Below are 24,077 nucleotides of genomic sequence, written 5' to 3' on the forward strand. Positions count from 1 at the left end.
TCATCACAGTGTCACAGCATCTCCCATTTTGCCTGAGCAGTGTCACAGTGAAAGATAGAAGCTTTGTTTGATGGTAATGTCCTCGGCAGAGTTAATGCAGATTTCATATCATTTCACGCTAATAACATTAGTCATTTCTTATCAGCAGCTTTATATAGTGGCTGTCTGCCATTCTAAAGATGAAGGTCTAAAAAAAGGATATTTGAGTCCTTTTCTGTAATGCATTTAAATGTCCTGTGAGTACATTTCCACCTTACTGTTAGAGTTAAACAAACCATCCTTGCTTCCTGTGCTTGTTTTATTTTACTGGCTGATCACCAGTCACATATTTGTCCACAAGGGTTATTACTTCAGAGGTACATGCCGCTTCACTATTGCTTAGGCAACTGCAGGGACACTTTTAGCCAACAAACTTCCCATTTCAGTACCAGTGTACAGAATGTACTCCCCTTATAACATGCAGAAACACTTATGCCCCTTTTCCACCAAATAGAACCGAGTGCTGGTTCAGAGCTAGCACTGGTGCTGGTTCAAAGTTGGTTCCACTGGCGAACCTTCTAAGAACCAGTTTGCCTTTCCACTGGCTAGAGAGCCATCACAGAGCCGAGTCTGATGTCACTGTACAAACACAACATCAACAATGGCGGATGTTGCTTTACTCAGGGCTTTGTGAACCTACATTTGGCATCCAAATGTAGCGAATCCAACGTGTACATGCAGCTCCATGTAATTTGTATAAACGGAGGTTATAATCGAGAAAGTACATAACATTATTTTATCATTAACACAGAAAAATTTAGCCTTAGCATGTAGCTACCTACTATCATGTGTGCTGATAATTGATCATATTGAGGTAAAGTGAAAGTGTATTAAACATTAGTATACTTAAGGTACATTATCAAATGCAATAACAGTAGCCCCGCCCACAGTCCCTGACACAAGCGGTTCTTAAGTCTAGACCAGCAAAGTTTTGGTGCTACTTAAGAACCACTTTTCCTGGTTCAGAGCCGGTGCTTTGGGTGTCAAAAAAGAAAGAACTGGTTCTAAATTAGGCTCTGGCTCCGAACCAGCACTCAAACTGCCTCGGTGGAAAAGGGGTATTAGAGGTTTGTATTGGATGAATAAGGTGCAATGGCATGATGTTAACAGTGCAGTGTATCAGTTATTTACAAGGTTTAGTATGCAGAAAATCCTAAGCTGTTTCAACTCCATGTGATGTCTGATATATTAATCAGTGTTGTAATCAGTGATGTAATATAGTGCAGAGATGTTGTTCATGTTGTTGATGTTGACATGTTTGTAACAAAGTAGACCAGTTATAATTTTAATGTTCGCTTTACAATTCTAGGCTTAACTGTACTTTAACTCTGTTTCATGTATGTAATTAGTATATAAACGTCTGCATAAAACTTGCACATGATCTATCACATCATTTCTGCACTGCTCTAATGCTTGCCAAAGCTGATTTAATGGCCAGCTGTGGGCATGACTAGTGTTTAGCAAACTAAATGCCAATTGCACAGAAAATGTGTACGATACTTGAAGGAACCTTTGGGTGTCTAGAGTAAATTTGACATGCTGTCGGCTCGAGCTTCTCAAACTAAACTACCAGAAGCTGGATTTCTGTTCCACACTTTCTAGGTTTGTAACTAGCTGAAGCGTAACTCGTCATTTAACCCTACAATATAGGTTACATTCTACTCAGAACAAAGAGAGCTATAAATTCCTTTAGCTTTTGCTGTGGCTGACAGCTTCTTTCTTAACAAAATACTGAGTGGACAATTAGGTGCTTTTGTTTTCAGTTTATAGTCCTTCCTCTTAATGTGGTAGTAGTGTATTTACTTCATGCAGAAAGTAACGAGTAGTCTCATTATAGTTAATAAAAACCTTCTTTAAGTATCTACTCCAGTACTGAATAAACACTTTGACTAAATCAAGATGTTAATGTAGCAATGAAGAAAAATAAGAAAAGTCTAATATAGATATTCGTATAAAGAAATATCTACAATGGTCAAATAAATAAATAAATAAATAAATAGATTCAACCGCGGCAATAAATAAACTTAAGCTTCAGTACTGAATTATTAGTTACACTGAAACAAATGCTAAAAATTGAGCCATTGTGTTTTGTTTTGTTTTTTTTTGTTTGGAATCCATTTATTATTCCCTATTAATTATTCAGTTCACACAGACCATTTAAATATCTTACTAAGTAGCTGTAGGTGGGATTCATACTAAATCTAAAGTTTAATCTCTGTTGAATCGTCAGTCTGATTCCATCTGTTTCTCTCTCATCGCTGCTGATCAGAAGAGTGCAGCCTCGGCCCTGGGCCTCATCCTGGGGGCTTCTGTCCGGCTAATGAAATGTGACAGTGCAGATATAATATCAATACTTCTCCATGATTAGGAATAAAGAACTCCTGTTCTTTGGCAAGTACTAAACACGTTAAGGTGCTGGGGGAAGGGGGGTGTTAGCGAATAGGGGAGTGCCAGGCACAGCGTTAGTGTCTTATCAGCAGGTAATGGGGAGCAGACAGGTGACAGCCCAGAAAGGCCTGTTCATTACACACACAATCGACTGGCCACACACCCACTCTTATTTTTCATTCTACGTCCAGCTTGCTCCCTTTCATTTACCGACACTAATGAGAAAATGTCCTTATTGATGGTATTATTATCACTTTTCTGCCATTTGTTTGCTTTATCGCATTACAGAGGGGTGGGCCACTGTTCATAAGGCATTAGTTTCATCTTGAAAATATGTCAGTTTTCTTAGACAAGAAACCGGAAAGTAATTAGAAAAATGCACCCAGCGTTAAATATTGATATTGTGGAAGAGGAGCATTGTCAGGGTAATGAATACATTTTAAATGCAGACTGATTTGTGGTGGTCTGCTTGCTACTGTCATAGTGAGCAGAAGGTTGTTAGTTTGAATCCTAGGAGATCCAGCAGTGTTCCTCAGTCCCTCAACCTATATGTCTGCGTTTGAACCTACCTTTTCTGTTCCTGGACAGTGTGTTGATTTTGTTTACACTGCAGCAGCAGTCGTTTGAAGCCTGCAAGAGGAATGTGATACAATTTCTGTGACAAACAGATAAAACTGCAAGCAGCATGAGCTCTGGGAATCTGTGTCTAGCAACAAGTCGTCAACATGAATTCATTACACTCATTTGCGATAACAAGTGCTTGTGGTTTTAATTGACTTAATCAACAAATAGAATTAATCAGAGATTTCTAATTAATGGTAATTGATTGAATATCCAGTGGGTCACTGTCAGAGTGAGATGCCTGTGTCCTTGCTTTAACTAGAGGGGGTTTTGGCTCCGTTTCTCCATCTTGGCAGGATTAATTGAAAATGTTAAAATTGCAGGCGTGGAAAAAAGAACAAGATGGAGTGTGGACTCGTTCTTCTAGCAGAAATGAATAAACAAATGTTGCAAAGCAGCTTGAGTGAGTGGTCCTTTTCTCATCATCTGCCATTTTAATCCTCACAAAAAAGCATTAGCCTTAGTGTGAGGGTAATTCCAAGCCCTTCTGACTTGTAAGTGTCTTTTTGTGCATTGAAATTGTATATTTCATAATATGGAACAGAATGAACGTGGCGGGAGACACAAATAGAGGATGAAGAGAAAGCATTAATAGGAGTGTTTCGGAATTCTCATTTGGTGCAGGATATCATGATGGAGTTTGAAACACTACTGGAGGGTTTGTGTGGTTCAGCTGGATTACGCCACTGCTCTGAGCCTCGGGTTTGATTACCGGCACCGATAGTGAGAAACCTGTAGATTAATACAGTAGGTAAGATGGATTTAGCAAGTCAATAGTGAAGCGAGATCAGGCCGATGAGAGAGAATAGTCATCTAAAGCGTTGTGAAGATTGGCTTAGCGCTGGTGCGGTGCATGGCGGCTGCTGATCTGATGATACCTTTATTAAAAAGAACCTGATAGATAGGCCTCATTGCTCATTTGCCTTCCTTCACAGAGAATGGTCAACTGAAAGATGGCTTCCATGTTTGGCTTGTTTGTCTCTTGCTCTGTCTCTCGCTCTGTCTCTCTCTCTCTGTCTCTCTTTCCCTTTCTTTCTCTCCTTTTGATATCAGGCTGGGACAACAGAGCACATTGGCCAGCAGCCAGCTTCTCAGCCATAGCACTCAGCCTGTAGGTCTGAAATGGAGTCATTGTGTAGGTTCACATTCACATACTGCAGCGAAAAGCAGACCACTTTACCGCTCCATGTATTTGGAAAAGCTTTTTAGCAAATATTGGCACACCATAGTCTGCCTGCCCCCTTTGTCAATAAGGCAAGACACATAGGAGGGGGAAGAAATCAAATTTATGAAGCCCAGCAATGCAGAAACAATGAAGCATCAGATTTCTTGGGAGTCTGGAAGTCTAATAGCTCCGTATGCTGTTCAGTGTGTTATGATATAGCTCCAGGTTTGTGCCATTTAATCTGTATGAGTGGACTTGTGGTATTGATTGAAAAATGGCCATCTAGATTGTTTGCCGTGTGGAGAAGGACTGCATGAAGAGTAGAGGTAGTGAGGGAACAGAACCAGTGCTTGTAAAAAGAATGATGTTGACCATCCACAGCACTAACACGAACTGTTTGTGTAAAAGGATAAACAGAATCCAGCCAGGCTGACATAAATGTTTGCAAGTTATTTTGAGGACACACTTTTGCAGGCTCTACAAACTACATGCCTGGCTTGTCTTATTTTGCATGTGTCTGTTTGTTTGTGCATCAGCTTCGAACGTCTCTGAGTTTGCTAAGAGCCTCTGTTTCAGCTCTTATTCCACAGGATAACTCTATCACTCGACGTGCTGACCTCCCTCACCCTCCTTCTCTCCTCTGCCATTGCATTTTGCGGTCTCATTACCTGCTTAAAAGATGTGGGGAGCTGTAAATATATGCTAAAACAGAGGCCGAAACTGCTGAAGAAAGAAAATCCAATTTAAATGTAATGGTGTTTAATATTTATTGGAAAATGTAAAGAACGAGACAGGCAGTGCCTAGCAGAGCAGGTTGGATTTACATAAATTGCTCTGGGAATGTTTTTGTCCTATACTGCACATGGAGCAGAGCTTGTCAATTCGAGTGGACCACGCTGCATATTTACAGAGAGCTTTGGTACAGGCACAAGGCCGTCAACATCCGGAACCCCTTTCACCACATATACGAAATGACCTCTGCAGCTTGCTCTTGTTTGGGGGAATGTGTGTGTTATGGCGATTTCATTTCATTATTGTTATAGCTGGGCTCTGGAGCACAGCACTGGGGCTTTGGCCTGTAACTATCCAACTCAGTGCTGTTTATGGGGAGAGGGTGGAGGGGACTGTGTGATTTACATGCTCCTGACAGCCTGGATTGTTGAGAAGACCTCATCAGTACAGGGCTCAGTTCTCCCTTTCTCTCATTTACTGTTTCTCTCTCACTCTTATTTCTTACCTCTATTGCTTCCCATTTCTACTTCTTCTATTTTATTCACCTCATTCACTCAGATTAGAAATCAATAGCAGTGCTTCAGTATAGCAATCCACGATATATTAGAGATTAATATATATTAACTGGATTAAAAATAAATATTAAAAGGTTACGTTTTTGTCTACAATATCTATAGTAAACTCTTTCTTCTTTCCTTCTAGGCTTTATGTATGGAAGTGCGAGGTCGGAGGAAGGGGATGGCCTCAGTACTGCGCCTGTGCCAGAAGCTCCAGGAAGGCCCAGAGGAGCAAAGCTCTGAGGCCGATCGTCAATCTTTACAGCTGCTACAGGTGAACCTCGAGAGGCGCTGGGAGGCCATCGTCATGCAGGTGCTCCAGTGGCAGAGTCACCTCAAACGCACCCTGGGCCGAGACCAGGTCAGGTTAAACGTACACGACAGCTACATTTGCTCTGTCAGTAAATAGCCGCCAATGTGGTATAACTGTGTTTATGTCGGACATCATGGGCAGTGAGGGATCTGCAAAACCACAACACTGAAGAAGACAAATTGCATCACCATGAATATATAATAGCCAACATAAACATTTCAGCTGCAAATCTCCTCTCGCTCATGTCTAACAGATGTACTCAATGATGTGTGCATTCTGTGTATAAATAACCCCATGACGACACAAAGAAAACTGCACTACCAACTATGGCACCTTCAGTAAATCTTATTACACTTATAGCTATTCATTTTCTCAGTATGTGTTTTACCCAGCTCTTAAACTGTCTCTATAAGGGTCAATTTATACTCAACTCAGTAACCCACAGAGCCTAAGTGTTTTTTTTTTCTCAGCTAGAAATATTGTAGCAGTAATATAGAGCAGCACTGCTACTGTATAATGGAGCAATAATGATGATGTATAAGGTAGGAAATGTAGCCACATATAATTATTCAATGATACATTTTAGACTCAGTATATTACAGAGCAATAATTGACTTAATGCACTAAGTAATCAAACACCAAATAATGTGCTAAGCTACAACCAGGACCTGAGTGTATTTTGAGAACCTGCAACATTCAGCTATCCCTCCTAAACCACATTAGGTTTACTGCAAAATAAACAGCACCCACCTTCACCACATCCACCCCATTTCTAAAACTAAACACCCAACTACTGACTTATAGTGACTGGATAGCAGTTGTTTAATTGTGTGAAGTTAGATTTAGGCTTTTGTTATGTAGATTCTATGCATTCCTGTGTGGCAGCAGCAGGCCTCTGTGGAGTCTGTGCAGCACACAGAGAAACCCAGGGACCTGTTTGTGGATGTCCACTCAGTTATCTGCTCTCATTTACACAAACAAGACAAACGACTTGGCCCTCTCTAGCTCTGACCTTGCAGGACTGAAGAGCAATTTCACTTTGGAAAGTGTTTAGAAAAGGGGAAGAAAAATAACACGGAAGGTCTGTTTTTGTTAATACAGTGCTCTGTGTGCAATGATAAAAATGGCCTTCTGTTAAAAGATTTTCAAGACAAACTTTGCTTCGATTTGTTCTCCATGTTTGAGGATTGAAAAAGTTTTTCAGTTTCATACTTTTTTTATTTAAGAGCTATGTTTTATAACGCCATTTACTATATGAAGGTTAACAGTAGAGATGGTCATTTTGAAACTAACTTCCACCGATTCCCATTCAGAAATGAAAAGAAAGAGCGCTTCCTTATCTTCTTTTTTACGGCCTGTTTACTAAGTCCTTATGACATTGCATGAGCATATTTTGCGATTCATGGCAAAGGAAGGTTATATATGGAATCTAGTTTTGAACTGTTTTTGGTGCAGTTGTAGTACAATGCAAGCTGAGGCAGCTGGAATAAATGATTTTCTATTTGATTACACTGATTGATTGTTCTCACTGTTGAAATTTTTTTATCATGCATTAGCAATCCAAGCTTCATCACAAGTATTTCCCTTATCAGCAAGAAGAGAATAAACAGAAATCTAATAAAAATTCATTATATGCAGTGTATGACATACAAAGCAAGTGTTAGATTTGCCAGTTTATTAGATTAATGAGATAAAAGGATAATATAAATAGACCTCTCTCATTAATAAGGAGGCAAGCAATCTGTTTAATTGTATCCCATGTAGAATTCATGGGTCTAAGCAGAATTTTTAAACAGCAAAAATGTTTCACAGCTTAGTGGTGCTTTTGATCTCATTAAAATTTGATTACTAGCTCATGAAGATCAGGAATCTGTGTATGGCATATATTTATACAGTTAATTTTTTATATTTTATACCAGTGCTCTTTGTTCCCACACAGGTACCCGGGAACCTGATCGAACCATCACTTATGGATCTCCGTGTCTCATCTGAGGACTTTTGGGAATGGGATGAGATGGATATGACCATAGTTAATATGGAATCTCAAGAAAGTGATCAGGAAAGCCATTCAGAAAAGCACCAGGAGGAACAGTTAGGTGGCCCTACACAGAGAGGAATGAGCCTTCAGTCAGATCCCCCAACTGCTCGTGTTTATCAGGTGTACAGTTTACATAGTTTTGAACTGTACCAACCGCAGTACAATCAACAGGTATTTCCATATATAAAAGCCAAACCCAAGGAGAAGCAGCCACTACTAAAAAGCTTGAGCAAAGACTCTTCTTTCTCCTCGGTGGAGTCGCTACCTGACATAATAGCAGGGCTTGTGAGTGGGAAGCAGGGGTTGCTGACAGATTCAGCCAGGAGATCAGAAAGTGAGAGTGGAATAGTCAGTGAGGGTGACACAGAAACAACAGCAAATTCTGAGATATGTCTGCTTTATCAGAGTGATGATCCAAAGGTTCAAGTTTCTCTTAATCCCCTGATCCATCCAGACTCACCTTGTATAGACAGAGTCTTAGATGAAGACATAGATAAGATATTGGAACGTGCTAACAAGTGTGCTGAGCTTGGAGACAGTTTGACAAAGGAGACAAAAGACCAGGAATATTTCAATGGAAAGAAAAAAGGAGAGGAATCTGAAAAGGGAAGAAGGAAACACAAAAATGAACCAGTGGAGATTTTTATTAATGGCCGCTCTCTAAGTCCTGAATCTGAGGACGAGGGCCATGAAACTGCAGCTTTCAGTGCTGGGTATGAGGATGAGGGAAAGGTCCGAAGGTCCGCTCAGTTATCTCAGGGGTCTTCCCTAGATTCCCTCTATGCAGTGGGTGAATTATTTCCATCAGCCAAAGAGACTCTTACACGTAGCATGTCCCTGGAGAGCTGGCTCGCTCCGTGTAAGAGTTCAGGAGAAGCAGGCAGTCAGAGCAGCCTGGGGGACTTGGGCCTGGCCAAAGAGACCACCGGGGAGCTGAGCAGGAGAACTCTAGATCTGCTGAAGCGACTTGAGAACATCCAGACTCCTCTTGCACAGAAGATCACCCGCAGCATTTCTGATATCACCCTTCCAAGCAGCTCTCTGCATTTTCTGGGACGGGGACCCCGTTCTGGGGGTGCCCCTTCCTCGATTAATGAGAGTTTGGCAGCTTCTCTCACAGAGCTGAGCAGCATTGACGACTCATCATTAGCTTCTGAGGATTTGGCTGTGCAGAAAAAAAGCTGCTTGGCTGCCAATTCCAATGCATCCTTCCGGAAGCATAGCCGCAGCCAACAGCTGACAGACGAGACAGACGCCAGTGTCAGCATGGTGGTGAATGTGTCATGTAACTCAGCCTGCACTGATGATGAGGACGACAGCGACCTGCTTTCCAGTTCTACTCTCACTCTTACCGAGGAAGAGCTGGGCATCAAAGATGATGAAGACTCCAGTATTACCTCTGAAGAAGAGTATATAGAGGGCACATTTGCATTGGGCCTGGACTACATGAAGGGCGAGTTTCAGAGCTGGGTCAAACCTAGAGCTCATAACAGGGAAAGAAATGAGGCAGATCTTGGAGATGAGCTGCAATGTGGAACTCTGTGTAGAGAAATTCTGTCCCCTGTGAAGTCCGTCAGTGATCGTCATTTCTTGAATCAGGCTGCTTTGAAGCTCTTGGAGGCTCCAATGTTCTCCAATGTTCAAAATGGTGGTGTTAAGAAACAGGAGGTGGACACCAACATGGTGGATGCTACCAGAAATTACATCAGCAGTTTTGTTGATGACATGGAGAATGGCAATGTGGAAAGCTCCCACATTAAAGGGAAGGATGAGGATGAGCTACTCAGAGAAGAAGGGAGTCTTTTTACTAAGAAAGGAGAATCTTTCAAGGATTGCTTCTCTGTGGATGATTTGAAGGGAGATGTAATGAGCATGGTCGCCACTCCCTCCCCATCCTCATGTGGGCAGATAAACTTGCAGTCCCAAGAATATTCACTGGAGGGTCAGCTGAAGGGAGAACTACCGTGCCACAGCTCCCATCATCCACCCCCCTCTCTGTCACCATTAGAGGAGTGCTCCACATCTCACCACAGCATGCTGAAAACAACTCACATGAGCTCCCAGAAGCAGGCAGTTTCTTTCCAAGAAGACACCAGACAGAGCTCATCGGACTGTTGTAGCCACCAACCATTTCCTTCTAAAGAGGAGAAAAGCGATGATGTCCATAGCTTTGTGATGGATATCATCGACATGACATCAGTGGCCCTAAAAACTAAAGATTTCCAAGCAGAGCAACCTCAGGAACCTTCTAGTCCCACCTCAACTTCCCAGATCAAAGAGAAAGTCCTGGAACATTCCCATCGGCCAATTAATCTACGCAAGGGTGATTTTTATTCGTACTTATCGCTTTCCTCTCATGATAGTGATTGTGGAGAAGTCAGTACCTTGCAAGAGGAAAAGAGCAGCACCCCAATCCTCTCCAGAACTCCAGAAATCCATGACGAAGAGCCTCTATTTGCGGCCTGCACAGAAGAAGTCTATTTAGGGCCTCCGCTCTGCTACAGTATGTCCATTAGCAAAAGGCCCATGAGACGCAGCACCAAACTAATAGACCCCTTCTGTCCCCTGAGCCAAGCACCTCCACCACCCAGTAATGAATACCAAAAAGCACACAGTATTTCTCCAGGAAGTATAGCGGGAACCCAGCCACAGTGCCATAATGAGGCTCCTTATCTTAATCCTTTACCATGTGAAACCGTGATAGACACTGTTGAATGTTTTGCAGATACTAAAATGCTTGAATCCAATATTTCTCCTGTAATGACTAAGATAAGAGTCTCTTGCTCCAGTACAAATCCTTTAAAAGAGGAAAGCGGACTCTGTATTAATCCTAAAATTAACTGTCCCCCGATAAGAAAAAGTGATAGGGATAAAAGAGATGATGCTTCACAGTGGATGAAACAGAAGAATGTCAGAAAAGGGCGCAGCTCTCCTCAGGAAGCCAAGTCAACTCCTAAACAGGTGCGTTTAGACCTTCCACCAGGCTTTATTTGCTTGTAATGAGAGCTGGGTGCATTTCTTCCATCTCATTCACTAAATATTTAAGAAGGATTTGTGTTCTCTCCCACCCACCTTACCCACCCTTTCTTTCCCTCCTCCTTCCCCTCGAAGCGCTAATGGAATAAGGATTTGCAGGCGTAGATTTAAAATTTTAAGGTCTACAGAACAGAATAATCATAATCAGTCAGATTATATTATGATTCATAAGCAAGACTACGGCGGGAATCATTACTTAATTTCATGACTGAATTAGCATGTATTTGTGTTCTTTTTAAATAGTTTTCTATTTCATATGCAAACTTCCCCACTGCTCTGTTCCAGCTTTCACTGCAAATCTGTTGTTTGACCTTACATTAGGTGAATTAAGTGGGCACTTTTCAAACCAATCATTGATACCAAAAACATGAATGTGAATGCTTTAAGCCTGAATGAGGAAAAGACCTGAAATGGTTCATAAGAATTTATTTAGCATTTAGTAAATTCTGACTTTTTAATCCAACTCATGGTCAATGAAGTAAAGTCGAACTGTTCTTTTAGGGGCTCCTAAGAAAGGAAGCAATCATTCTCTCATTGGAGTTTCTTTGTCAATAAATGTAGGAGCCAGATGATGTTGGATTATTTGACCACTGCATTCATGCCATTATGACAATGTAAACCATCATTGATGTGAAAATGTGATGATAATGCCATTTGAGGTACATGCAGGTTATATGCAGTCCAAATGCCACCTATTTAGAAGTTTTAAATTTTGAAAGTTGGATTATTAAAGCATAAGCCATTTTCTCCTTTATTATTGTGATATCATCATTTCTATCTTTTCACCACTTCTGTAGTTGGCAAGGTCAGAGCGAGGTACTGGACCGGTGGAGGCAGACCGCAGGATTTTGCTCAGTGCGCGGCGTTCAGACAGCACAGTGGCAGTGAGGAGTGGAGTGAGCAGCAGACCCCAGGCCAAGGTTTGTATTGTAGGTCATGCATCAGTACAAAATCACACGCACACACAGACGCACAGCCTCTCCCCCAGGCCTCTTCTGTCATTTCAGTGAAAAATGGCTGATGGGTCTTTTCAACATCTTGTGGCGCATTGTAAGCACCCCATTTTCCACATCATTCCATACTGCAACTAAGCACCTTCCTATTTGTCATTAGTGTGGTTTTCCAAAGAGCAAATTTGCAATGAGAATGTGTTTTTCTCCTCACCCGGCGTCTTTGTAAATGCTCTCTGCACCGACCTCACAGGCTTATTCTGATGCTGCTGACGCAAATGCATTGTCTGACTCTGGGCCACATTATGGTTTAAATTATAGGCCACTATACTTTATATATGATGACAAGCGTACAAGGAAATTGGTCTGAAAATCAGTCATTACATCTGTATACCACATACTTGCAACCTTGAAACCTTAGAAAGTGGGAGATTTTCCAAAACCCATCCACTAGTGTGGGATATGGGAGACTTTGATTCTTGCACGCTGATTTGTTTTTTTCTTTTGTAGAAAAAGTACAAAATAATATGCGAAACAAGTAAGCACTTATTTATTAAGGAAAAGAAACAAGCTTCAATTCAAATTGAAATGTTAAAATTAAAAAATAAAAGGACATTTTTGTCCTAGGATGCAGCCACTTTCAGATGATCAAAGAAAAAAAAACAGTTGAAGAGATAAAAAAAAAAAAAACAACCCTGAGTATTGACTTTGACAATCAGTGTAAAATGCTTTTTCTTCGATGATCAAATCACTGGCTAGTTTCCTGTAACAAGCCGAACAGCCTCAAATGGCAGAAATACAAGAGAATTATGTGAAAATTAGGAGAGGGCAATGAAAAACAGGACTCTCTGAAGGCTGGCAAGAGTAATGTGTCCAGTAGGTCTTGTCCTCTCTGTCACCAAGCCAGAAAGTGTCGCTTGGCAATGATTTGTTTTGAAGAAAAAGAAGCCAGTACAACAAAGTAGCCACTCACATTTTATAAAACTGATGGAAAAAAACTGCTGCTTGCTCACTGTAATCAAGTTTTTACACAGACTGCACCAATCAAATGTTTAACACAGAAGAAGCAGGTTTTAAACACGGCAAGTAGAAGTCTGGCCGAGTCGAAATAACACAATAACAATGACAGAATGCCGGAGTGATCCCAAACGTTTCCAGTGTCTAATGACTTGTAATAAATTATTCTGCTTCTTTGTTTTAGATAAATTGTGTGTGATTTTAGAACGAAACAGATTCCTGTATTTGAAATATTGTGATGGATTACAAAGTGCATTTGTGAATAAATTGTCCTCCTCGCCCCTCCCTTTGCAGTGCCTCTAGTGGATAGGAAGATAAATTACAGTCAAAGTTTTAACCAGAAAAACTTTTAACCTGCCTCTTTCTTTATTTATAATTTACAAAATAAATGTATTTTTTTTTTTTTTTGCTTTCTAGAGACTCTCAGGAAATCATGCTATCCCTGCCTGTAGGCACTGACTTTAGTGGTTCTGTTGCTGCATAGTTATTCTGCGAGCTGGGATCGTACATCGGTCCTGGTGCATGGACCTTTCACCTAGCACCGCAATACGGCTCCAGTGCTTACTCCTGACTACTACTGACTCCAAAGACCATTCTTCTGTACTCGCTGCTCGTCCTGGACTGAGCTACCTCATCTTCTTCCACCAAACACCACGAGATGCACACACACACACACACACACACACACACACACACACACACACACACACACACACACACACACACACACACACACACACATGGTAGCTCTCACTGTCACAATCCCTGCACTTTGCTTTGCACATCTGTATTTGTCCTTTGCATTGTGAGAATCAGATCTGAGGTGCAGCACATTGTAGAGCTTCACATTTAGACAACATATACAATATGTGACATTTGTCTCAGTCAGTCTGGAAAGCAGCTCCAGTTTTACTCAGTTCCACTGTATGTAAGACACTTTAGCAGATGAAGCCCAAATCCACAGACTGTTAAACTAAATGAGCGGTGAGGAGAGCTATCTATGCAACCCAACTTGTGGGTGTGCTTGTGTGGCATGGATATTCTGCCGGTTGATGAGATGCTGTTCAGAGTTTGTTCTGTTGCTTTATTTTAATCCCTGAGATTTAGAGAAAATCAAAGAAGTGTTTTAAACTTTACATTTTTGTGCCTTGCTGATCTTTCTTATAACTTTTGTTAAAAACACTTTGACGCTTTTCTTTTCTTGTCCCTGTTCAGTAATCAGTGAGAGAGTTTACTAGCGTAAGGTTGATTCTAATGAATGGGCATCTGTATATATGTATACTGTACCTTCAAATCTTGGTGAACAATGACAATATGAATTATTCGTGTTAGTGTACAACTCTGTTCTGTGATGTGGATTATTATAAGCCTTAACGTGCTACGTTGCATGGTTGAGAGTATAACAACTCCAGAAATAAACATAATTTATTGAAAACTGTCTGAAACGTGCACTTCTTCCAGTAATAATATTCAATAATACAACAATACTCTGTGTATCAGCTGTTATCAGAACGTTCAGTAAAGTACTTGACAGTTTCTTAACTACAATAAATATTACCACAATCACCTTTTTTTAAATGGTCTGCATTTTTATTTGTCCTATTGTTAATAACCACTTTATAAATAAAATTGAATGGGATTTCCATAGTAATACTTATATTAATAAGCTATAATGCTAACATAGAAAATGATGATGATAATAGAACTGTAACTACATGACTAGATAACTATATACAGTACTACAACAATACTGCATCAAAGAGAATATGGGGAAACATAGGGAAATGTACTTTACTGTTCATAAAATGTTCCTGGTTTCACAAACACTTAGAGTAAAATATATTTCTGTTAATACTACTTCTACAAAATGTCACAGCAAATGCTCAGAAACATTCATATGATCTAAAAAACATGAGGAAACCAATGTATTATTGAGAATGTTTTGCTTACCTAAAATTGTTAGCTGGATATGTGCATATACCTGTATGTATAAAGATTTTTATTAAAGCGATCTAGCTTGCTTTACCTTTACAATCTTTCATGACCTTTTTTCCTATGCAACTTACTGTAGACGATATCAAAGCACTCATCTTGATGCCCGAAGCCACAGAACATCACATGGTTATTTCCATGGCTAATGTGCTGTTTACAGGAAGTGTTGATGATTCCACAGGCCGTGCGATGGGGTCCTCTGAGATACGCATATACAGTAGCATCACAACTTTGCAACTCTTCAGCTGCCAATCAAGTGCTCTCTTGATTGCCGAGCCGAGCCTGATAAGCTCTCCTCTGTAATCGGCCCTCGGCTGCTGCAGCAGATGCCTGTTTGTTGATGATGAGTGTGTGCTTGCATCAGAACAAAATCAGACAGTAGAAATGAACAAATTTAAATTCACTTTTCCGAATACAGAATGAAGAGAAGTTCAGTGTGTGTGTGTGTGTGTGTGTGTGTGTGTGTGTGTGTGTGTGTGTGTGTGTGTGTGTGTGTGTTTAGTCTCTCATTCAACATAACAATGTTTTGGGGTAAGTAATAGAGCTGTCTGCCTCTTATCACTTTACATGATCACTGGTGCCACATTACGGTAATGACAGGTGGCTGATAAATCCTCACATTTCTGCATAATGACAGATCACAGCACTGACTTATTGTTTATGTTTTGATTTGTTTAGCGTTCTCGAGGCGGTGTCAAGGAGATGGATAAAACGCAGAATATAACAGGAGTATGCTTAGTGCTTTTACAATATAATACACTGTTATTTTCTCTCCATTGTCTGTATAAAGAACAAATATCTGAAAACAAATGCCATCACGGTCTGGTCTGAAATGTTTTTTTTTTTTATTATTATTATTCTCAAAACAGCAGAAGATGGTCTTTTGCGGATGAGAGTAAGAGTCACTTTAATATTTCAAAAAAGATTTGCATTGACTGATGGCACTGATAAATTAGGATGGAAATTGAATCTAACATGATCTTCAAAACACAGCATCAAATGAACAATTAACAGAATATTTTGTATGAAATGGAAATTACTTTAAAGGTAGTAAAGGTCATGTGTATCGAACCGTGACGCCTTTGCAATTACAAGCAGTCAGAATGTTGATTTAGAGTCTTGCTAAGCATAGAATATGGAAAAATATCATGTCAAATATTCTTTGTTGAAAAGATCATACTTGATTAGGCGACATTATATGACAAAAAAGTGAAGAATTTTTCCACATGAATATCACTGAGGGATGAAAAAAAAACCAACAACATGAAACTGACATTCAAATGCCATTGGGATTTTTTAAATGCAAAATTTCACTTCTGATTGATATCATATGTTAAACACAAAGAGAGGGAATACATACATTGTTTTAAATAAAATTTTTATTGCATATATATGAACCGTCTGTTTCCCTTGATGTTTTCTCACAGTGACCCTCCACACTTGTCTCTTCAGTGTTGCTGGGTGTCAATCAGCAAGGGAAGGTATGATGTAAAAACAGAATATTAAATGCAGCATGTCACCAGGGCAGATGTCTATATATCAAAAACTACTCAACAGAATGACATTGACCCTGGCAGCTTTTATGCATCAAAGATACACCGAGCTAATAAAAAGCATGAGTTAAAAGAAACTTGCTCAAAAAACTGTGTCCATCATACAGTAGGTACTGGCCAGAATGTTGGTTCAAGCTTAGAGACTAGATTTATTATTATTGATATAGTGGAGGTTGAACCTACTGGGAACACTGGAGACAGGAAAAAAAACTACATGGACAAAAGATTGTGAGAACCTGATTATCACACTTCTATGTGCTTATTGAACAGATTTAGTTCCTCTTTGCTGCTATAATAAGCTCTTCTCTTCTGAGGAGGCTTTCCATTAGATTTTGGAACGTTGCTGTAGTGGTTTGTGCTCATTCAGCTACAAGAGCATTAGTGGGATCAGGTCCTGAGGTTGAGTGAGGAGGCCTGGAGAGCAATCAGCATTCCAGTTCATCCCAAAGGTCCCAGATGGTCGGTGGATTAAGGTAAAGCTCCAACCTTGGTAAACCATGCAGTCAGAGAGTTTGCTTCATTCACAGTGGCACTGACATACTAGAACAAGGTTGAACCTCTTGGTTCCTGTAAGGAGAATTTTAAAACTACAGCATACAAAAACATCTTATACAATTGCGTGCTTCCAACTTTGTGGCAACAGTTTGGGACACTCACATGGATGTGATGGAACAGGTGCCCAAAAACTATATAGTGCACACTTAAGATGGGATGCTGATATGCTGATATCATTCACACCATCTGCTAATTTAGCATTGCCAATTCAGCTACTTTATGTTTTGGCTGGTGGGAGAAACCAGAAAGCCACATGAACACAGTAAGAACCTTCAAAACCCTAAGACAGTAACCTGAGCTCAGAGAACGGGAGTTGTGAGGTGTTTTACACACACACACACACACACACACACACACACACACACACACACACACACACACACACACACACACACACACACACACACACACACACACACACACACACACACACACACATGAACATTTTTTTACATGCAGCCTATAACAGATGTCTTTGGACTGGGGTGGATGAAGAAACCTTCAAAGCATGGGGAGAACTTGCAAAGACCACACACAGGGCAGAGACAGGAATCAAAGGAATTAAACACCCAAACCTCCATTTGTCATGATTATAATGAAAATTCTAATAATAATTATAATAGAATCTTTATTATTATTATCATTAAACTACAATAAAATTGATTTAAATAGTGAGTAAGCTTATTATAATGACCTGGTAATTCTACATGAACATCACCACAGTGATCCTCTTTCTGAACTTTTGTTCTGAGCTCAAATCCTACATTTACCTAATGTCAATTCAGGTACTGATACTGAAATATGTATTTGCATTTAGGTGAGGTCTGGGTGGTAGATCATTACATTCTTCAGACACTGGCAGTATGAGACGTTGTGCAAAGCGAGAGAGCGATTGAGGGAGAGGAGCGAATGACAGAGGTGCTGGCCCCATTAAAACACTAAAGAATGGGTTGAGTCTGTTCATGTAATTTCAGGGTTAGCTGATTGGATTCCAGGCATGTCATCAAAGCTGGCTGAGAAACAATCCAATGTAAAATAGCAGAGTGGTGTGGAAGGGCATAGGCGAGCTTATCATCCAGGATAAATAAAAACCATGATGTCATTTTCTACAGGAACTCCCAATCAATCATTTCCATTCGCAGGGATATTTTTTTCCTAGCACACTGTCTGTAATTTTTCCTAACAGTTAATTCATCATCTATCCTGAACTTCTGTGTTCCCCTACAAACGTAGAGGAGCAATCTTTCCAAAAGCATTACAGATTTAGAGAAAAAGATGAACTTTTGTTAGCCTTTGGCCCTTTGCTTTTTAAAAGCGACCTGCCCAATCAATCAGCAACAGGAATAAAGTCATATAAAATAGAACTCTAATATGCAAAGGGTAAAAATAATTAAATCTCCCATACATTCACATCTGCCAAAAGAGGAAAATTATGCTCTTAAGCAGTGCAATCAGTAATGAATAAAATGATAATTTATATGCTGATTATGCTTTTAGAATAGCTTTTTAGTGAAGAACAATATGAGTGAAATGCTTTTGTAACAGATTTAACAGGTGTAATACTCTCATCAAATCAACCTGTGTAAACTTATAAAAAAATTGTTTGCATATGAAAACACCTTCATCAGACATCACTCATATAAAAATAATTAATACATATTTTATCATTTCCTTGAATTACAATGACAGAATTAGAATTAATATATGCGATCAAGGTCACATTATACAATAAAGCTGCACTTATTTCTCTGGGAACAAAGCAAAGACCATATTCATATTACAATACAATCTTTCTTTTAAAGCAAGGAGAAAAGAAAAAGTAATACAAAATTGCAGCTTTAATTATCCAGTTCAGATAATGAATATATTGATGACCTTATGATTGACAGAATTATCGCACTACAGACACTCGTGAGGGTAAAACACTGCCAAGTTCTGATAAGCAAAATGACTTGCAACTGGTTGTCAAACCCCAGAATTCCACCTTAATATGCCCTTGAATTCATTCAGCATGGACCTTCAGCTGATAGGCATCGAGTTGGAGAAACTGGGGCTCAGAAAGGAAAAAAAACCTAAACAGAAGAACAGAAATAGGAGCTTTGTGTGTTGGAGACTCGTCTGCAGTTTGTTCAGTCAGCAGGGGAGAGATTTCTCTTTGAGGATGAGCGAGGAGTGTGAGATGGAGAGAGTTTGGACAAACAGCAGGACTGTCATTCCCAATCACAGTTTATACTGCTTCACATTAAGCTGACTTGTCAACATGTGGTTTGGGGTAGAATGGCAGGCACTGTGTCGTTGTCTCTGTGAGGAGGCCCTACTGCAGAATTTGAACATAATCCTTGGTGGGGGGAATCATGCATGTGTTGAGAAGACATGTCATAAATGTTGTGTAGATTTTTTTTGTCAGAGAGTACAATTGTAGCTACATTTTTACAGTGGGTGTAAATCTATTTTTCAGGTTAGCAACCATTTCCAGATGATATCTATCTATCTATCCATGCATCCATCCATCCATTTTCTGTACCACTTATCCTATTTATGGTTTGGGGAAGAACCTAGAGTAGACACCCTGGTTTAGGGTGGGGGTGGTGGTGTTTAGTCAATCCATCAGAGGACAAAATTACACATACACACTCACACAACGATAATTTAGAGATGTCCATCATATTACAAACCATGTCTTTTGATTGGGAAAGGAAAACTGGAATACTTAGAGAAAACCCCCATAGCACAGGGAGAACATGCAAACTCCACACACATGGTGGAGGTACGAATCAAACCCCCAACCCCAGAGACACAACCCAAACATGCTAACCACCAAGCCACCGTGCCCCACCCAGATGATATCAAGGATGATATTAATGATCTTCATTTTATTAATCATTTTTTGTGAATAAATTAGAGCAAGATTTATTTGCAAAGATCATGCTTAAGTGTAATTCCAGAATGTAACTTTTGCATTCAAAAGCAGATTAGATATCACAATTGTTGAAAAAAAAAAGACTATATGTTCACAGAGGCATTGCCTAACATTGATTCCTAGTACACTTATGGGGTGGATGTACACCACTGGCCCAGCAACGGTACGTGGGAGGCCAGCTACACCCCCGGATCTGTCTCGTGTTGTTTAGTGAAGAGCTGCAGACAAATAAATGCAATACAGACCAGTGCAAATACCCTGGGAAGTAAACAGAAGAAAGTGTTAATCTAATTGAATCAGAGCCTGCAGTGTCAGTTTAAACCTTCCAGTGCAATCTATTTGATGCCATCTGAGGAAAATAGCAGTAAAGTGGAGGTGCTTCTCTGGCCTGTTTATTAAGGTAGTTTCATTAGACATGGTTACAGAGAGATATTCCATTTACTGTCTCTCAGGTGCGGCTCCTGGCACATCTTTATTGCTATATAATCATGTCAACTCATTATCAAAGGCAGCATTTTTTTTTCATTTAAGAGATAGGAAGTGAATTATTCTCTCTGTAAACTGTACCTTAGTACAGAGAGTACAGGAAGCTTTATCATCAAGCCTCTTATTATATTCCTCATTTTCTCTCATAGCCTAAACACATTTATGAAGTCATCTGTTGTGCAGAGGGAACTTAAACATGCCACCTGACTATCATAAATCTGCCTGTCATATGAAAGATATCTGAGATTTACCAGCATTTTCAAGGGCTCCTTGTTCCTGTCATCAAATGTACATATTTATTTTAAAACTATTAAAAACTTGTAAATATATGATAAAAATGACCTAAAATATATTATATGTTGATATCAGCCTTTGCTTTGTCAAAGGACAAGCATGCTAGAGTGGAAGATTCATGACCATTAACTCCATATTTGCATTTTGGAATATTTTATAGGTAAACACTCAATCACCTTCAAAGCGATGACAGTTCAAGGACCTAAGAGTCACTGAGACATTTCCATTCATTTTTTTATAAACACTACTGTGTGTCCTCGTCACTAATTAGAATCATTTGTAATTTCCGTGCACTTTATACGATAGCAAAATTCTTCTTCAGTGCACTATACCTGATCTGGTCTGGATTTTGAATTGAGTTCATCTTGAAAATCCTGTGGGATCCTACATAACTACTAATGTGTGAATGCTTATAATAAACCACCATACGGGGAAAGAAATATCATACAATTCAGCTGGGATGATACATTTTTATGTAACATGATGATGCATGTGATGTAAGTGACGCAGTGTTCCATTTCACGATCTTATGCTTTAAATTGTCAAATAAATATTCACAATTAAACTTGTAAGAATTAAAAAATATTCACATGCCCTACATGTGTAAAAATAGCATTAAAATAAAGATATCCCGTAGCAAGAATGCATATACAAATAAAACACTTGTACTATATGTGAAAATGTGTGCAACATAATACGTGAAGTCTAAAAACCTCACACATTTTCCATATGTAAAGCAAGGGATTTATTTTCATGATTCACATGATTCATTTACTCTCACATTACCTTTACACATGCACGGCACATGGTTTTGTTGTGAAAAATGTGCAACAACATAATAGGGTATATAAAATGTCTCATGTAATATATTCACATGTGATGTTCAATTTCTCTAAGGGACAATAGCACTGGTTTCACTGAATTTTTTACTAAAAAAATATGTTTAAAAATGAACTGTCTTGCACTGTACACAGTGTTAAAAAAAAGAGCAATACTCCTGTGCATGATACACACATATTACCGAGCCACCACCATGACTGTTACTGCTGTGTATAGAGAAAGGTGCACCACCATTCCTGTACGGTTAGACAAGAGATAACAAATTATGTATAGCAACACACCTGCAGTCAGTAATTGCACACCTACAAAGTACACCATGTAGACAGTGTAACAAGCCTAAAAGCTTTACTACCAAATCCTTACACACTGCTGCCAAATACTTAATGCAAACAAACAGCAAGTTCTGAAACAATTCTTGTTACATTAATGAGAACAAAGTCTGTATTATAGCCTTGAAAAATAATGGCATTGCATTCCATCTGCTCAGTATAGAGTACTGGCATCTTTGTCAGTGAGATCTGTACCACTGCATAGTGATGCAATTAATCAGTCAGCCAATCAAGTGCAATGTATAAAATCTCTCAAATACAGGTCAAGAGGTTCAATTGAAAACTGTTCACATCTAACTTCAAAACAAGGAGAAATATGATCTCAGTGATGTTGTGATATGGTTGATTGGGGACAAATCTGCTGGTTTAAATTAATCAGGAACTAATAATCTCAAAGGATTTGCATGCACAGTGATTTCCCATACACATAAACATCCAGGTCAGAGATTCATGAAAAGATTCAAATGGCAAGTCTTTACAACTGTGGTGAGCATCTCAGAATGCACAAATCACACATTGCAGTGGATGGGAAGACCATGACCAGAAGACCATGTCTTCCATGACTATGCGGTTACAGCGACACAGACTCAACATAACTGAAAAGATTTACTGGCCTTTGCCAAATCTTTAATCTTGGCTATCTGATTTACCAAATGCCTAAACTGCCAGCTCTAACTATTCTGATCATTTTAATCAAACATCTGGATAGTTTTCCCAAACTGTGAGCACTTTAAAGCCTGTTGTTCTTTAAAAAAAAAAAACAACAACCAAGAAATCGGTAGTAAAATGAATGAATTGTCTTTCACCAACAACATTACGATCAGTTAATGAGAGATACATGAACAGAAGCTTGTGTCAATGTATGTATCGTGCACTTTGGCTGTCTGGATAATTGTATGAATAAGGCTATTCCTATTAAAGTGGCCAGTGTATATATGGCTATTATTTTTTTCATGAATATTAAGCAGAAGACATGACGAATATTTCTGTACAACCTGAAAGTTTCACAATGTTGTAATCTAACATGAAATACCAGTAACCTCTATTCAGGTATTCAAAGGGTTACTGCCGCAGTAGCCAATGCGCGCTCACGTGCCTGTGCCTGATTTGCTGTTGAAGGCCAGTGCGCGCTCCCTGTTCGCTCGCGCGGCGCAGTTAATCGACTCATACGTCCGCTCCCACGCGCTCCGGATCTCACACAACAACACCTTCAGCGGTAGAACACACACGCGCGCGCGCACATACACTCACACACTCACACACACACACGTCAGGACACGCACTGATGTACACCACAGCTTAGCATCTTCAGACAGCACATTTAGACAAGTCACACGCCGTAACAGTGTCGCGTACAGATGAGTGGAGAAGAAAAGCTCGACATGACTCACGTATAAACTTGAAAGCATTGACAAAGAGGAGGTCATCGCGATTCAGTTTGGACTTTTAGCTGGCTTTCAGACACAAACTTAACGTCTGCAGGTTGTCCTTATGTAAAGGGAGCTTAGAATTGCTTAGATTTCTTTAGACTGTAAAAGCAAAACGCACCTCTTTTTCTATGGGGAGACCGTTTAAATACAGAGCAGAACATTCTATAGACATTCTGTAGACACTCTCTAGACACTAATCCTGTTAGGATGTGCTAAAGTAGAAGCCGGAAAAGGACGTCCACTAAAAGCCTAATTGATAATTATCTTTAATGTAAAGTCGGTAGAAAAGTTCACTTCTGGAACTTCCCAGTCAGTTTGTTGTGTTCCTAAAGTCTACGGCAGTTTTTTTTTTTTCATATACACGGCATACAGCATTTCACAGCATTGTGAAAGGACAAGCTTCAGCATCCAGCCGAAAGTTTCCTTCTTGACGCGTACCGGCGCGTTTCGGCGTCCCCTCAGTGCCAGTGCGAGTCTAAAAGCAGCAGCAGTCTCCGCTCAGCGCACAAAAGCGCGAGAATGGCCCAGCAGCTCGTGCTCGTCACTAATGGGATTGCGCTGTGACTTGCTCGGCCGGAGGACAGGCTGCACTCACACACACGCACACACACTCGCTCGGCGGTGCGCTGCACGGCGCGGGGATGATCAGGATCTTCCCGGACTTCAGCGTGCAGGTAACGGCGGCGGCGGGCGCAGGAGCCGCGGGGATGCCGGCAGCACGAGTCCCGGGCGCCACCAACGGCAACCCGCAAAACGTCCAGGGCCTGACTACTTACCAACAAAGGTATGTTCATTATAGTGGCAAACGCTGCTTTCATTGAA

The 24,077-nt window shown here is 40.0% G+C and overlaps 2 protein-coding genes across 4 annotated transcripts in view; both read left to right on the forward strand.

Annotated features, from left to right (window-relative positions):
• Positions 1-14,834, forward strand: part of akap6 (A kinase (PRKA) anchor protein 6) — a 98,299-nt gene extending 83,465 nt beyond the window's left edge. For 2 of the 3 annotated variants that reach the window (XM_047821119.1, XM_027172042.2), the window contains 4 exons: positions 5,648-5,863; positions 7,755-10,814; positions 11,687-11,809; positions 13,274-14,834. In XM_047821119.1, coding sequence (XP_047677075.1) covers positions 5,648-5,863; positions 7,755-10,814; positions 11,687-11,809; positions 13,274-13,315 — 3,441 coding nt within the window. In that variant the 3' untranslated portion in view covers positions 13,316-14,834. The remainder of the gene's footprint in view (positions 1-5,647; positions 5,864-7,754; positions 10,815-11,686; positions 11,810-13,273) is intronic. The other variant, XM_047821120.1, reaches the window with a different exon arrangement.
• An 8,145-nt stretch (positions 14,835-22,979) lies between these two features.
• Positions 22,980-24,077, forward strand: part of LOC113659486 (neuronal PAS domain-containing protein 3) — a 218,132-nt gene continuing 217,034 nt past the window's right edge. Inside the window, exon 1 of the mRNA XM_027172293.2 lies at positions 22,980-24,039. Within this exon, the coding sequence (XP_027028094.1) occupies positions 23,897-24,039 (143 nt within the window). The 5' untranslated portion in view covers positions 22,980-23,896. The remainder of the gene's footprint in view (positions 24,040-24,077) is intronic.

This window comes from Tachysurus fulvidraco, chromosome 12 (genome assembly GCF_022655615.1).
Source record: "Tachysurus fulvidraco isolate hzauxx_2018 chromosome 12, HZAU_PFXX_2.0, whole genome shotgun sequence".
Lineage (NCBI taxonomy): Eukaryota > Metazoa > Chordata > Actinopteri > Siluriformes > Bagridae > Tachysurus > Tachysurus fulvidraco.